The sequence below is a fragment of the Cystoisospora suis genome (assembly GCF_002600585.1).
Source record: "Cystoisospora suis strain Wien I chromosome Unknown contig_2671, whole genome shotgun sequence".
NCBI lineage: Eukaryota > Apicomplexa > Conoidasida > Eucoccidiorida > Sarcocystidae > Cystoisospora > Cystoisospora suis.
Window position 1 is genome coordinate 1 of NW_027155468.1, and position 12,454 is coordinate 12,454.

Here is a 12,454-nt window from a genome sequence, read left to right on the forward strand (position 1 = left end):
ATATATATATATATCTATCCATATATATATATATATATCCATATATATATATATATATATGTCCATATATATATATATATATCTATCCATATATATATATATATATCTATCCATATATATATATATATCTATCCATATATATATATATATATATGTCCATATATATATATATATCTATCCATACATATATATATATATATATATGTCCATACCAGGTTTTTGTTCTATGTGCGTATGTTTAGACTGTCTTTGTCTCTCTGTCTCTCTGCTGCTTCTGCAGTAGTGGAGTGAATATATATGTGTGTATGTGCTCTTTTGTCGATTTCTGATATGTGCATGTCTGGATCTATCTAGCCTACTTGTGAAGGACTAATCTGTAGACATCCGTAGAGATAGATACACAAGGTGTATATACACCTATAAATATATATGCATAGAAACAGAGAGAAAGAGACAGAGAGTGAAAGAGAGAGATAGAGAGAGACAGAGATATCATCTATTCAGAGTGAGACTGGGTAGGTAAGTGGTATGGAGGCGCACTTCATGGAGGGCGTGGGTCAGAAGGTAAGGAAGGGGGTGTGTTACTTCTTCTTCTTCTTCTTTTTCTTCCTGTAATGCAGGGTAGATACAAAACTTATCTATGCAGCACACACCCATACACCTCAGTGCTTCTCCCTACATGTCTCTTTCTTTCTACATGTGTGTATATCTTTCTTCTATACATCCATCTCTCTCTCTCTATATAGATAGAAATCCATACCAGGATGCAGTATGATCGACGAAGAGCACGATCAAGAAGAAGAAGAAATCTACTCTTTCATAGATACTACCCATGTAGCTGAGACGGCAAGATTCGTTTCCCCCTCTTTTCTCTTCTTTTCTTCACTTTCTTTTCCTGGTTGTTCCTGTCTCTCTGTCTCTGTCTCTGTGTGCTAGGTGAGTTTTCATCCTACGGAGCCTATAATCGCGTCAGCCAGTTCAGACAGGACAGTCATCATGGGAGAGCTCTCTTAACGCAACAATAGGAGGAAAAGAAGAAGAAGGAAAGCTCCAATACTCCAACTACACACATACCGAAGAAAAAGAAGAAGACTGGGAAAGAAGTCTCTGGAGACAAACACATGCGAACAGAAGAAAGAAAAAGAAAGACAAGAAGAAAACTACAGCGTGGCTTGCCATTTGTTTCTTCTTTCCCTTCAGCCTACCACTCAAACTGCCTGTCTATCTACGTTGTATAATGTAAGAGAAGCCACATATGTATACATATACATACATACCTACATATATCTACAGGTGTATATATATATATATATACGTGTATCTCTATGTACGTATATTCGGATGATAATAGGAGATGACCAAGATATATATATATGTATATGTATATATGTATATATGTATACATTTATATATATCTGTAGAGTTATGAATTAAGATATCTTGGCAGCTAATAGATCTAAAGAAGTGTCAGTCTTTTTCGTGTTCTTCTTTCTCAGCAAAGGTGTTGTTCTGCTTTCGCAATTTCCCTTCTTCCTTCGTTGTCTCCATCTTTCTTTCTTTTTCTTTCTCACTCTTTCTTTCTTTTGTGTTGTGTGTTTTCTCATGAATGGAGGTTTGTGTCATTTCTTTGTATTCTTATTCTTAAGAGCAACTTCTCAAAGAACTCCCTTTTTTCTTTCTTTCCTTTTAGGGAAAGGTTCCTTTCATCTTTCTCTTCTTTTACCAGTCATTCTCTTTCGAAATCTCCATGAAAGAAAAACCTTCGCATGCATCGAAAATTCAAACATAAGAGAAAGAAAGAGAAAGAGAGGGACATCGGTCTCCACAGATTAGCTACGTACAGACACACGCCTCTCTCTCTATCTCTCTCTCTCTCAAGGTGTTAATCCATCTATCTGGAGTCTCTGTAGCAATCCTTATCTATCTTTAATCTATCTATCTATCTTTAATCTATCTATCTATCTTTAATCTATCTATCTATCTTTAATCTATCTATCTATCTTTAATCTATCTATTTGTTTATTTGTGTGTCGTTAACTCATCTCTAATCTATCCATAAATATTCTATAATATATCTCTAATCTATCTCTACCGACGTATGCTAAAGGTCTTTAGCTGAAGTTTGAGAGAGAGGGAGGGAGAGAGGGCTACTAGGATTAAGGAGAGAAAGACAGAGAGAGAAAAGCATGCAACGAAGAAGAAGAAACAAAATCTTTCTTCTCAGGAAAGAGGTGAAAGTCAGTGTATCTATGAGAGAAAGAGGAAGTCCTAGTAGTAGTAGTAGAAGATAGAGCTTCTCTTTGTCTTCTTTTCAAATTCTTTCTTTTCTTTCTCCCGTTCTACCGCCAACAAGGCTCTCCGGTAAAGAGACAAAAGAAAGAGAAGGGAAGAGAAGCAAGAAAAGAAAAGAGGAAAGAAGAAGAAGGAGAGAGAGAGTTTCGTCTTCTTCTCTCTGCTCGTCCAACTTCCCTAGACAGAAAGAACATTCACTCTCCTCTTCTTTCGTCATCTACAGAGACCCTAGAGAAATCTAGATATTCACGTTGTACACGCATCTATAGACGGGCTGTATAGGTGCCTGTCTACGTTATACATGTATCTGCGTCTCTCTCTGTCTATCTATATGTATCTATGTGTAGGGAGAGAATATGGATAGTGAGGCATCTGACGTTTTGCCTCTATCTGGGAGGACAGATTGAAGGTCGGCAGAAGAGCCAGGCAGATGTTTGACGGGAGAGGCGAAGCGAAAAATCCAAGAGAAGAGAGGAAGGATTCTCTCTCTCTCTCTCTCCACCTATCCCTGCACATGCATGTATGTATATATGTATATATGTATGTAGATATGAGAGGCATCATCCCTGTCCAGAGAGAGAGTGAGAGATCACCCACTCAGTGTGTTAACCTCTGCTGTAGAAACACCGCAAGAGTATATCAACGAAGTCTCTTCTTTCTCTCTTTTCCCTCTTCACGACAACAGCTGGAGTTCCTTCATATTCAGACTTTATCTTTCTTGAATCCATACACGAGGACTCCAGGGGAAAAATTTGCTTCACAGACCTCCCTCTACCCTCTCTTTCTATCTCCCTATAAAAGCAACATGTCCGGGTGTATGTACACCCCTATGTTCGAGTGTAGTGTGTACAGTGCGTCTCATTCTATATGTGTCTCTGTCTCAGCGTCCGCCCTGGCCTTATTATGTTCGCCAGTAATCTGTCTTCTTCTCTCGTCATAAAGGAGAAGAAAGAAAGAAAGAAAAGTGAGAAAGAAATGCAGAAAGAGAAGTTTTGTCTCGTGCCAGAGCCTAGTCACACTTTCAGCTGGTTGCCTCTTTCAGCTACTTCTTAGCAAAAAAGGAAAGAAAGAAAGAAAGGATAAGAAAGAGAAATGTTGTCAGAGGTTTCGCTTCAAGAAAGAAAGTAAGAAAGAAGATAGAGAAAATGTCTACGTAAATTGACACGAAAAAGAAAAGTTCACAAAAAGGACGGAAAGAAAAGAGACAAGCAAACCTTATAAAGACCTATATATATATATATATATGTATATATATATATATATATGTATAGGCATGTATATGTATATGAATGCACCTCTGGTTCTTTTCCTTGTTCTATGTACATACATAAAAATATATAGATATATAGAAATATATATATAGATAGATAGATAGCTCTCTCTCTCTAGATTGATGGATACATAAGGCTGTTGCTTCTTTCAACTCAATTGATCGCGACGACGCTAAGAGAAAGAAGAAGAAGAAGAAAAGAGGAGAGAACACCAAGAGGAAGAGAGGAGGAGGAGGAGAGATGCCTTGGGTTGTTTTCCGTACCGCCGCTTCTTTTTTACTCTTCATCTCCATGCTGTCTCTCTTCTTCTTCTTCTTCTTCCCCTCTTTATTTCCTCTTTTCTTCTTCTTCTTCTCTTGTCTTTTTCATTTTCTTTCTCTCCGCCTCTCCATACATCATCTGTTTGCATGCACCTCAATCCATACGATACACTTCATAGAGAAAGAAAGAGATAAGAAAGAAAGAGTGAGAAAGAAAGAAAAAGGAGAGAGAGATCTATGTCTAGATATCAACCCAGCATACCACTTCGGTTCTATCGAAAAGAAGAAATGCTTCTCTATCTCTTTTTTCTCTCTCCTTCTTCTTCTTCTTCTCTCTTCTTCTTTTCTTTAGCATGACTCTCTTCTTCTTCTTTTGTCGAGTTTAAGTGGATTTGTTGGGTGTACAAATTCGTTTATGAAACTTCCAGTCTGCTCTTTGGCACTCTTCACTGCAGTAGTACGCCTCGCCACACCTGCCACATCTCTTCAACTTGCTACTACTATTACTACTACTCTTCTTCTTCTTCTCGTTCTCCTCTTTCTCATTTTCTTTCTTCGGTGTGTTTGACTCCCCTAGATTCTCGCTCTTCTCCTGACCGTGCTGACCGTCGATGCTTGAAGAAGATGACGGAGAAGAAGAGAGCTGAAGAAAAGAAAAGAAAACAAGGAGGGGAGACAGGGAGAAAGAAGAGAAAAGGAAGAAGTGAGACGACTGATATGAACAAGACGGAGAAGAGAAAGAAGAAGAAGAAAAGAAAGAAATCTTTCTTCGAAAACGACGATACAAAGAAGAGAAGAAGAAGAAGAAAGATTTGAGTAGCTTGGAAGTTTGCTTGTGAAGAAAGAGGGGAAGAAAATGATTTGAAGAGAGACAGACATTTTAGAGAAAGAAAGAAGGAGAGAGCAACCAACGACAAAATATATATTGAGACAAAAAGAAGTGAGACAGACAGAGAGACAGAGAAAGAAAAGAGAGAAAGATGAAACTTGCTGAATTTTCATCTATGATACGAAGACACATGAACCGAGGTATAGATACACATCAATATGTGTATATATGTCTATATATGTATATATATGTATGTTTATTCTATCTATGCAGATGTATATGTATCTATATGAACGTGTGTGTCGCGCTGTCGCTTCATTCCTTCGTCCTCTCTCTAGCGGAAGAGAAACAAGGGAAGAGAAGAGAGAAACGAGAAGAGAGGAAAGAAAGCAAGATAGATGCAGGGGTATATCTATGTATGAATCCAAGCAGCTTGTTGCTGTCCTTTCTAATCTTCTTCTTCTTTTTCTTTTTACCGTCTCATTCTCAGAAGGAGAAGAAGAAGAGGTGGTAGTGGTAGTCGTAGCGGCCTGTCGGAGTTGCTCTTCAGTCTTATGACAGAATTCGCATCTTTTCTCCTTCCCCTCCTTCTTCTCCTTTTGGTCTTCTTTCTCTTGAAGAAAAGAGATACGGAAAGGAAAAGAAATGCACTTTCATATCAAGAGAAAACAACGCCAAAGAAGAAGAAAGAAGAAAGAAAGGAGACATCTTGCTTTTCTACAGGTTGCGAGTGAGGTTTCTCTTTTGTCTCTTCTTTTGGACGCCATCAAAGGAAATAGAGAAAGACTCTCTGCATTCCTATTCTCAAACTACAAGTCGGGATGTTTAGAGATAAACGTTCACAGAGAAAGAGAGAATTATACATACCCACACATAGAGAGAAAGTATATACACACATACGCAGAGAGTTCTATATCTATCTAATATATGTAGGTGCATATATATATATATACAACTGTCTGTATATATATATATATATGTATGTATAGAGAGGTAGATTGGGTGCATGTGATAGTAGATGAGTAGGTATGTATGTAAATAGGTAGGGAGGTAAAGAACCTCTAAATACATCGACAGATAGATAGAAAGAAAGAGAAAAAGACGTTTCCAAGTCTCTTTCAGTTCAATATGTACATACACTTAAACGAACTGGAAAAGAGAAGGAGAAAGAAAGAAAAAAGCAAGAAAGAAAGAAAGAAGGAAGGGAAGTAACATTGTTTTGATCTTCGATGTTGTTTCAAGCCCGCTTCTTCTCTTTTCGGGTGTATAGACACCGTCAGAAGGTCAAAACAACAACACGCTGTATCTTCTGCCTCTCTTCTCATGTACCTATACACATAAATATATATATATACATGCATACTATATATATATATATATCTATTTATGTATTTCTTGCATGCACTCTCACCATACATATGCATATAAAGTCCTGAACGCCCACACCCCACATACCTGGCTGTACATGACCCATACGTCGTCTAAACAACTATATACACATATACACCTATATATATATATATATATATATGTATAGGTGGCTATTATACAGAGCGTAGAGTTGGTCGTCATTATGACCATATAGGTGTGTCTCTTGGGATTTGTAAGAGAAACGATAAGAATGCATGAGTCTAGATATGAGAGTCTACAGACTGCCTAAGGAGAGAAAGATAGAGACGGGGGAGATCAACGAGAAGAAGAACGATACAAGTCCTATCTATCTATCTATCTACGAATGAAGAAAAGCAAGGCAAGAAGAAAGAGAAAGAAAGAGACAATACAAGGCCATACATATCCTTCGTCAGCAGCATACATCATAAATAGATAGAGAACTTTTAGATAGATATTTGGAGTCGTATGAGTAGAATGAAGAGAAGTATTTTGAGAGGAAGGTTCAACTTAGCCTAGCAGTAGTTACGTACACATCTCCATAGAAAAGATGTCTGACAGGGAAAGACAGAAAGAAACGTAACAGAAAAGAAGAAGAAGAAAAGAAAGAGTTGAAGAAGAAGAAGATGTTTGAGAGGATGATAGAATAGGAAGAAAAATACTTCGATTGATCTACTTAAAGACGTACTCGAAAGAGAAGAAGAAATCTGCTGCTGCTGGTGGCTTTGTTGAGACTTCATGAGCTGTGCTAGGGCTTCTGTCTCATTCCATCTAAACAAAGAAAGAAAGAAAGAAAGAGCGAGAATTTATGTGGGACATACGTATATATATGATAGATGGGTAGATTACAGATAGATAGAGAAAAGCGATAGGGGAAGGTGTTCTCGTACGACAGTGTATACATAGAGAGAACATGCGAAAAAGAAAAAGAAGGAGACATAAAGGATAGATAGCTGCAGGTGTCTCGAGATGGATCCTTTCTCAACCCTTCTTCTTCTTCTTCTTCTTCGCTTTCTTTATGAAACAGACAACTTCTCTCTTTCTCTCTCTCTTTCTCTCAGTCCTATACATATATATAGATATGCATATAGATTTGTATACATGTATATACACACCACTCAGGTTTCCCTATCTATATGTACATAGACATATAGGGGGCAGATACGTACTTTTTCACAAGTTACATACAAGTAGACACACACATATACATATACATATACGCGTATGTAGATATATTTAGATATATATATATATATATATATGTAGGGTATCTCATATGGAATGCTTGGAAGAAACACCACACAAATTATCTCCATACAGATATCTATATCTGTATATAAATATATACATCCATATCTATATCAACATATGTACATCTATATCTATATCTACATATATATCTGCATAAATAGATATATATCTATATACATATATATAGAAATAGAGAGAAAGAAAAGAAAGAAATTGACACATGCGTAGAGTATGTATAGACCTCGGAACTCTATTATTCCTATGAGACTCATATGAAACGTCTTTTTTTGCTTCTCCTTATATAAGGCGACAATTCCCTAGATGTGCGGTGTGTATAGAAGGAGGCAGAAGTCTTGTAGAAAGCCTCTCCTATCCCAGGCCTCTTAAGCTAAGAGAGACATATGGAAGAGAGGAACTAAGACAGAGAGAATTAAGAGAGAAAAAGACGTGAGAGAGGAGAAGAAGAAAGCAAGAAGAGAAGATGCACATGAAGAAGGAGATTCTTTCGTATGCTTTTATTGTTGACCCTTTAGAGTGTACCTTCCCTTTGGATCAGGGGGATGCGCCATGAGTCCTTCGTAGTCTTCTTTCGTGAAGTCGACTCGCTCGAAGACGTCTTCGTCGTCAAAGGCCGTCGATAAAAAGCAGTCGCCGCGAATATCTAAGGAAACAACAAGACGGAAAGAAGGATTTCGGAAAAAGAAAAGAAGAAGAAGAGAGAGAAGAATGGACGAAAGAAAGAAAGAGGTGGATCCTTCTATATGAGAAAGTGATAGCATTTGAGATAATTAGCTTCTTCATAGAGAGAGAGAGAAAGGCAAAGCGAGAGAGAGAGACAGAGAGAGACAGAGAGACGTGTTATATATCATTCTACACACGAGTAAACATCACCTGGTGTATATACACCCGAAAAAGAAAGAAAACTGAGACAAGATGATAAGAATAATAGCGCCAGCGATGACGAGGTAACGAGAGAAAGCAAGAGAGAGAGAGAGACTACTACTACTACTACTATGACTACTACAACTCCTTCTACTAGGAGGACTACTACTACTACTACGACTACTCCTACGACTACTACTACTACTATGGCTAGTATGGCTTCTACGACGACGACTACTACTACTACTAGGACTACTCTCACTACTTTCAGTCCTACTAGTAGGAGTATGGGTACCATGGCTGTGGCGGGTTTGACTATGACTACTACCTCCACTACTTCTACTATCGCTACTACTACTACTAGTACGACTACTAGCAGTAGGAGAAGGAGGACGACCGCTCCTCCTCAGACTACCATTGCTACTACTACTAGTCCTACTACTACTACTATTATTGCTATTGCCACTACTATTGCTATTGCTACTACTACTATTCCTACTACTATCGCTATTGCTACTATTGCCACTACTATTGCTATTGCTACTACTATTGTTGTGGCTGTGGGGGGGTGGGCTTGGGACGTTTCAGTCATTCTTATGCGGTCACACAAGTCACTCCTCTACTATCTGCCAATACGGCACAGAAGAAGGAAAGAAGAAAAGAGAGAAGACGAAGAGGGAAAAAAAAAGATGGAGGAAATCACCAGGCAAGAAGAGAAGGAAAAGACAGACGTACGTCTAGACAAAGATACATGTATGGACATACATGTTGAAAGATCTCCCTCTCTTCAATGCATGTAAACAAAAGATAGATCGACACAAGGATAGCGCGTTAGATCAATACATCGAGAGAGGAAAGATAGATAGAGAGGAGACAGATAGATTGAAGAGAGAGATATGCAAGTAAATTGATGGATGGATGTATATGTATATCTTGAGAGGAGGAGGAGGAGAGTGGCCCTACTTACCTGTGGAGCAGATACGAGAAGCCCTGGAGTTCGTCGGGAGGTCTTTAACACGCCCTAGACTATCGATGTAAGCGTTCGTGCCGCGATACTTCGATGCTTTACAAGGCAAGCTTAAAGGAATGATCTAAAGGAGACAACAGACAAGAAAGACACAATGCGAAGAAGCAAAGAAAGAAAGTTGAAAAGCGGATAGGCGATGGCTATCTGTCCTTCTTCTCTTTCCCTTCTTTGATAGGAGAAATGTAATAGAATGGCTCGATAGACAGAAAGAGATCTGCAGAGAGAGACGCTCGTTCTTCTACCCCTCCCTCTCTCCTCCTCCGTTTTTTCTCTCAATCTCGCAAAAATGCTGAAGAAGAAGAAAGGGTTGAAGGAAGTACCTATCTTCAATCCATCTTTACTCTATCTATTTCAATCTATCTATCTATCTACCTATCTATCTATTACTCGCAGAAAGAAAGAAATGACACTCCGAAAGAAAGAAAAGCACCTCTCAGCTTTCTTCCTGTCCTATCTTCTTCTTCCTCTTTCTCATTCATCTTCTCTCTACCTCTATCAACGATCTTTCTCACTCTTTCTTTCGTTCTTTCATTCCTTTGGTATAGAGGGAGAAGAAGAAGAGGAAATGGAGTGCGTTGTGTACCTGATAAGTATGTTGACCTGCGATGAGAGAAGAGAGCTGGTCGTCTGTGAGCCTTCCGTCGGCTTTGTGGCTGAGGTCTTTCTTAAACTTTTCCTCTTCGTCTTTAAGAAGATTTTCCCGATTGAAGTGACGATTCAAAAGCGCACGAAAGTTCTTTTCCTGCCCTTCGAAGCTTCTCTCCTCCACGGCGTCATCCATACTCGCCGGAATGTAGATATAAGAAAACTTCTTGTGAACCACATCGTCCAGAGACATCTTGAAGGGACAACGGAAAAAGGAAGAAAGAAAGAAGAATGGGTAAAAAGATAGAAAGGAAGATGAGAAAGACTCAAGTGTGTGCCACGTGAAGGAAGTAAAAGTGGGGAGGGAGAGAGGAAGGAAGGAAGGAAGGAAGGAAGGAAGGAAGGAAGGAAAGAAAAAAAGAGACAGAAAAGAGGAAGAAGAGGAAGAGAGATTGAAGACGTTGCCGTGTCTGTCTTTCGAACCGTCTTTCTCTCTTTATCAGATCGCTAGGAAGGAGAAAGGAGATGATGTGACGGAGCCAGTAAGTGGTAGATACCCGAAGAAAGAAAAAGAAGATAATAAAGAGATGGATTGTCTCTGCGACTTTCAGAGAAAATCTTGCCTTCTCTCTCTGGGAAAGAGGAAGTAGCCTCGCAAAAAAGAAGACTGAAGGAGAGGAAGAAGGAGAAAGGAACGAAGGTGTGTGCGAGTGTATGTACACTGTGCGGTAAGATTCGAGTGAGAGAGAGAAAAGGACGATGATGGATCGATTGCCCTCATCGATGATGATAGATTGCGTCCTTCCGCATTTTTGTATTGGTGCTGCATGCGCATGCAAAGAAATCTCAACAGTGTCTCTCTTTCTGCTTTTCTTCTCTTTCCCGCGTGTTTTCTTTCCCCAGTAATGACCTTCTGTCCCTTGTTCCTTCGTAGAAATTGTGAATGAGGAAGTAGAGAACTCTAGATTACGGGTGTATATACACCATAGAAGTCAAGGGTTTTTCGGGTGTATGTACACCTGACCCCCGAATAAGGAAGAGACACTACGTCCTAGCATCCCTCTCTTCTACAGCTCGGGTGTGTGTGTGTGTGGTCCTTCTTGCTTTTCTTCTTTTTCTTCATCTTCTTTCTTCTTGTTAACAATTCATACACTATCCAACAAGAGACCTCTTTCTTGCTTTCTCCTTCTCTCTTCTTTCTGTTTTCCTCGGGGGGTGTATCCTTCCTTCTTTCTTTGAAAAAGTACTCTGCTTCATCCTGGCTATAAGAAGAGCATTTCTGATATCTGTGACCTATCGTTCTACTTGTCTTTCTGTCTCTCTCTTTCTTCTTCCTTTCTTCTTCTCCTAAGTCGCCTTGCTTCTCAAGACAGCATCTCTTCTCTTCTTTCCTAGTTTCTTTTCTCTTCACCCACAAATACATGCGAAGGAGACACCAGACACTTGTCTCTATCTCTCTTCCTCTCCCGTTCTTTCCATCTTTGCTCTGTCTTTATCTATCTCTTGATCGATCTATTTGTCTCTCCAATCTAGCTATCTCTTCATTCTTCATCTCCTCGTTCTCCTTCTCTTTGTATCAACCCCTCTGTAGTCTTCTATCTATTTATCTAGGAATTCTTAGTCAGTCAAGCTATGCATTCACCTTAAAACTCTTCATATCTTTCATTATTTTCTTCTCTTCCACAGAAATACCTCTTCTCATTTCTTCTTCTCTCCGCTGTTTCTCTTGTCCTTTTCTTCTTCTCTCTACTTCCGAAGTTTGCAAACCCTTCTTGCTCTTCATTTTTCTTTCTGAACGTCTCAGTCTTTCTTTCTCCTTCTTTCTCTTCACGTATCTTTCTTTCTTTCTTTTCCTTTCGCTTTCGAATCTTCTTTTTCTCCTCTCTTCCACAACAATGGGTCAATCGAAACTTCCCGGCGAACTGCCTTCTCAATCCCTTCATCGTCATGAAAAAGAAAAAGAAGAAGAAAAAGAAAAAGAAAGAAGTGACGATGCCTCGTCTTCTCCGTCATCTTCTTCTGCATCCACATTATCAGATGGCGATTTCTTTCACGGCTCTTCCCGAGTTTCGGGTGTACATACACCTCAACCTGCAACAGCAAACCATCGTCGTCCGATTAAAGATGAATATGCTGAAGAAGAAGAAGAAAATAACTTCTCACGACATGAAAGAACGGACAAGCCGAGAGAAGAAGACTCTTCTTCTACATTTTCTTCTTTGAGAAGTCGTAGAAGAAGAGAGAAAGAGAGAAAAAGAAAAGCAGAAGAAGAAGACGAGAACCCAGGAGAGAATTTATCATGGAGTGAGGCAGTGGATCTTCTCTTCGGCACCGATCCTAGGAAGATATGGAGGCTATTAAACTATTCCATTATAGGTCTCTTCTTTGTTTCTTTCTTTTTTCTTTACTTCTCTTCATCCAGTGACAAAGATCGCGATCTCTTCCTTCTCTTCACGGGTTTCCTTATTCTTCTTCTCCTCTTCGCTATCGTTCTCAACTGGTAAAATACAAAGTCTCTCTCGCGCTTTTCTTCTCTTCTGCTTCTCTCTCATACACGGAGAAATACCATGATATATGACGGAATATGCGTCCATGAATGTGTATATGTATATGTGTGATGCATGCAAAGATAGATAGATAGATAGATCGAAGATAGATAGATTAAAGA

General features: G+C 39.1%; 3 protein-coding genes across 3 annotated transcripts in view; 2 read left to right on the forward strand and 1 right to left on the reverse strand.

Moving 5' to 3' along the window:
• Window positions 1-1,404: 1,404 nt before the first annotated feature.
• Window positions 1,405-1,911, forward strand: CSUI_005509 (uncharacterized protein). Its single transcript, XM_068065685.1, has one exon. The coding sequence runs from the start codon at window positions 1,603-1,605 to the stop codon at window positions 1,831-1,833; it is 231 nt and encodes a 76-aa protein (XP_067922334.1). The 5' UTR covers window positions 1,405-1,602; the 3' UTR covers window positions 1,834-1,911.
• A 1,745-nt stretch (window positions 1,912-3,656) lies between these two features.
• On the reverse strand, window positions 3,657-10,697 carry CSUI_005510 (mynd finger domain-containing protein). Its single transcript, XM_068065686.1, has 6 exons — window positions 9,785-10,697; window positions 9,142-9,265; window positions 7,833-7,953; window positions 6,730-6,812; window positions 5,129-5,265; window positions 3,657-4,466 (listed from the first exon to the last, which is right to left on the reverse strand). The coding sequence occupies exons 1-6, from the start codon at window positions 10,037-10,039 to the stop codon at window positions 4,206-4,208; spliced, it is 981 nt and encodes a 326-aa protein (XP_067922335.1). The 5' UTR covers window positions 10,040-10,697; the 3' UTR covers window positions 3,657-4,205.
• CSUI_005511 (uncharacterized protein) overlaps window positions 10,651-12,454 on the forward strand; it is a 4,257-nt gene continuing 2,453 nt past the window's right edge. Inside the window, exon 1 of the mRNA XM_068065687.1 lies at window positions 10,651-12,286. Coding sequence (XP_067922336.1) covers window positions 11,208-12,286 — 1,079 coding nt within the window. The 5' untranslated portion in view covers window positions 10,651-11,207. The remainder of the gene's footprint in view (window positions 12,287-12,454) is intronic.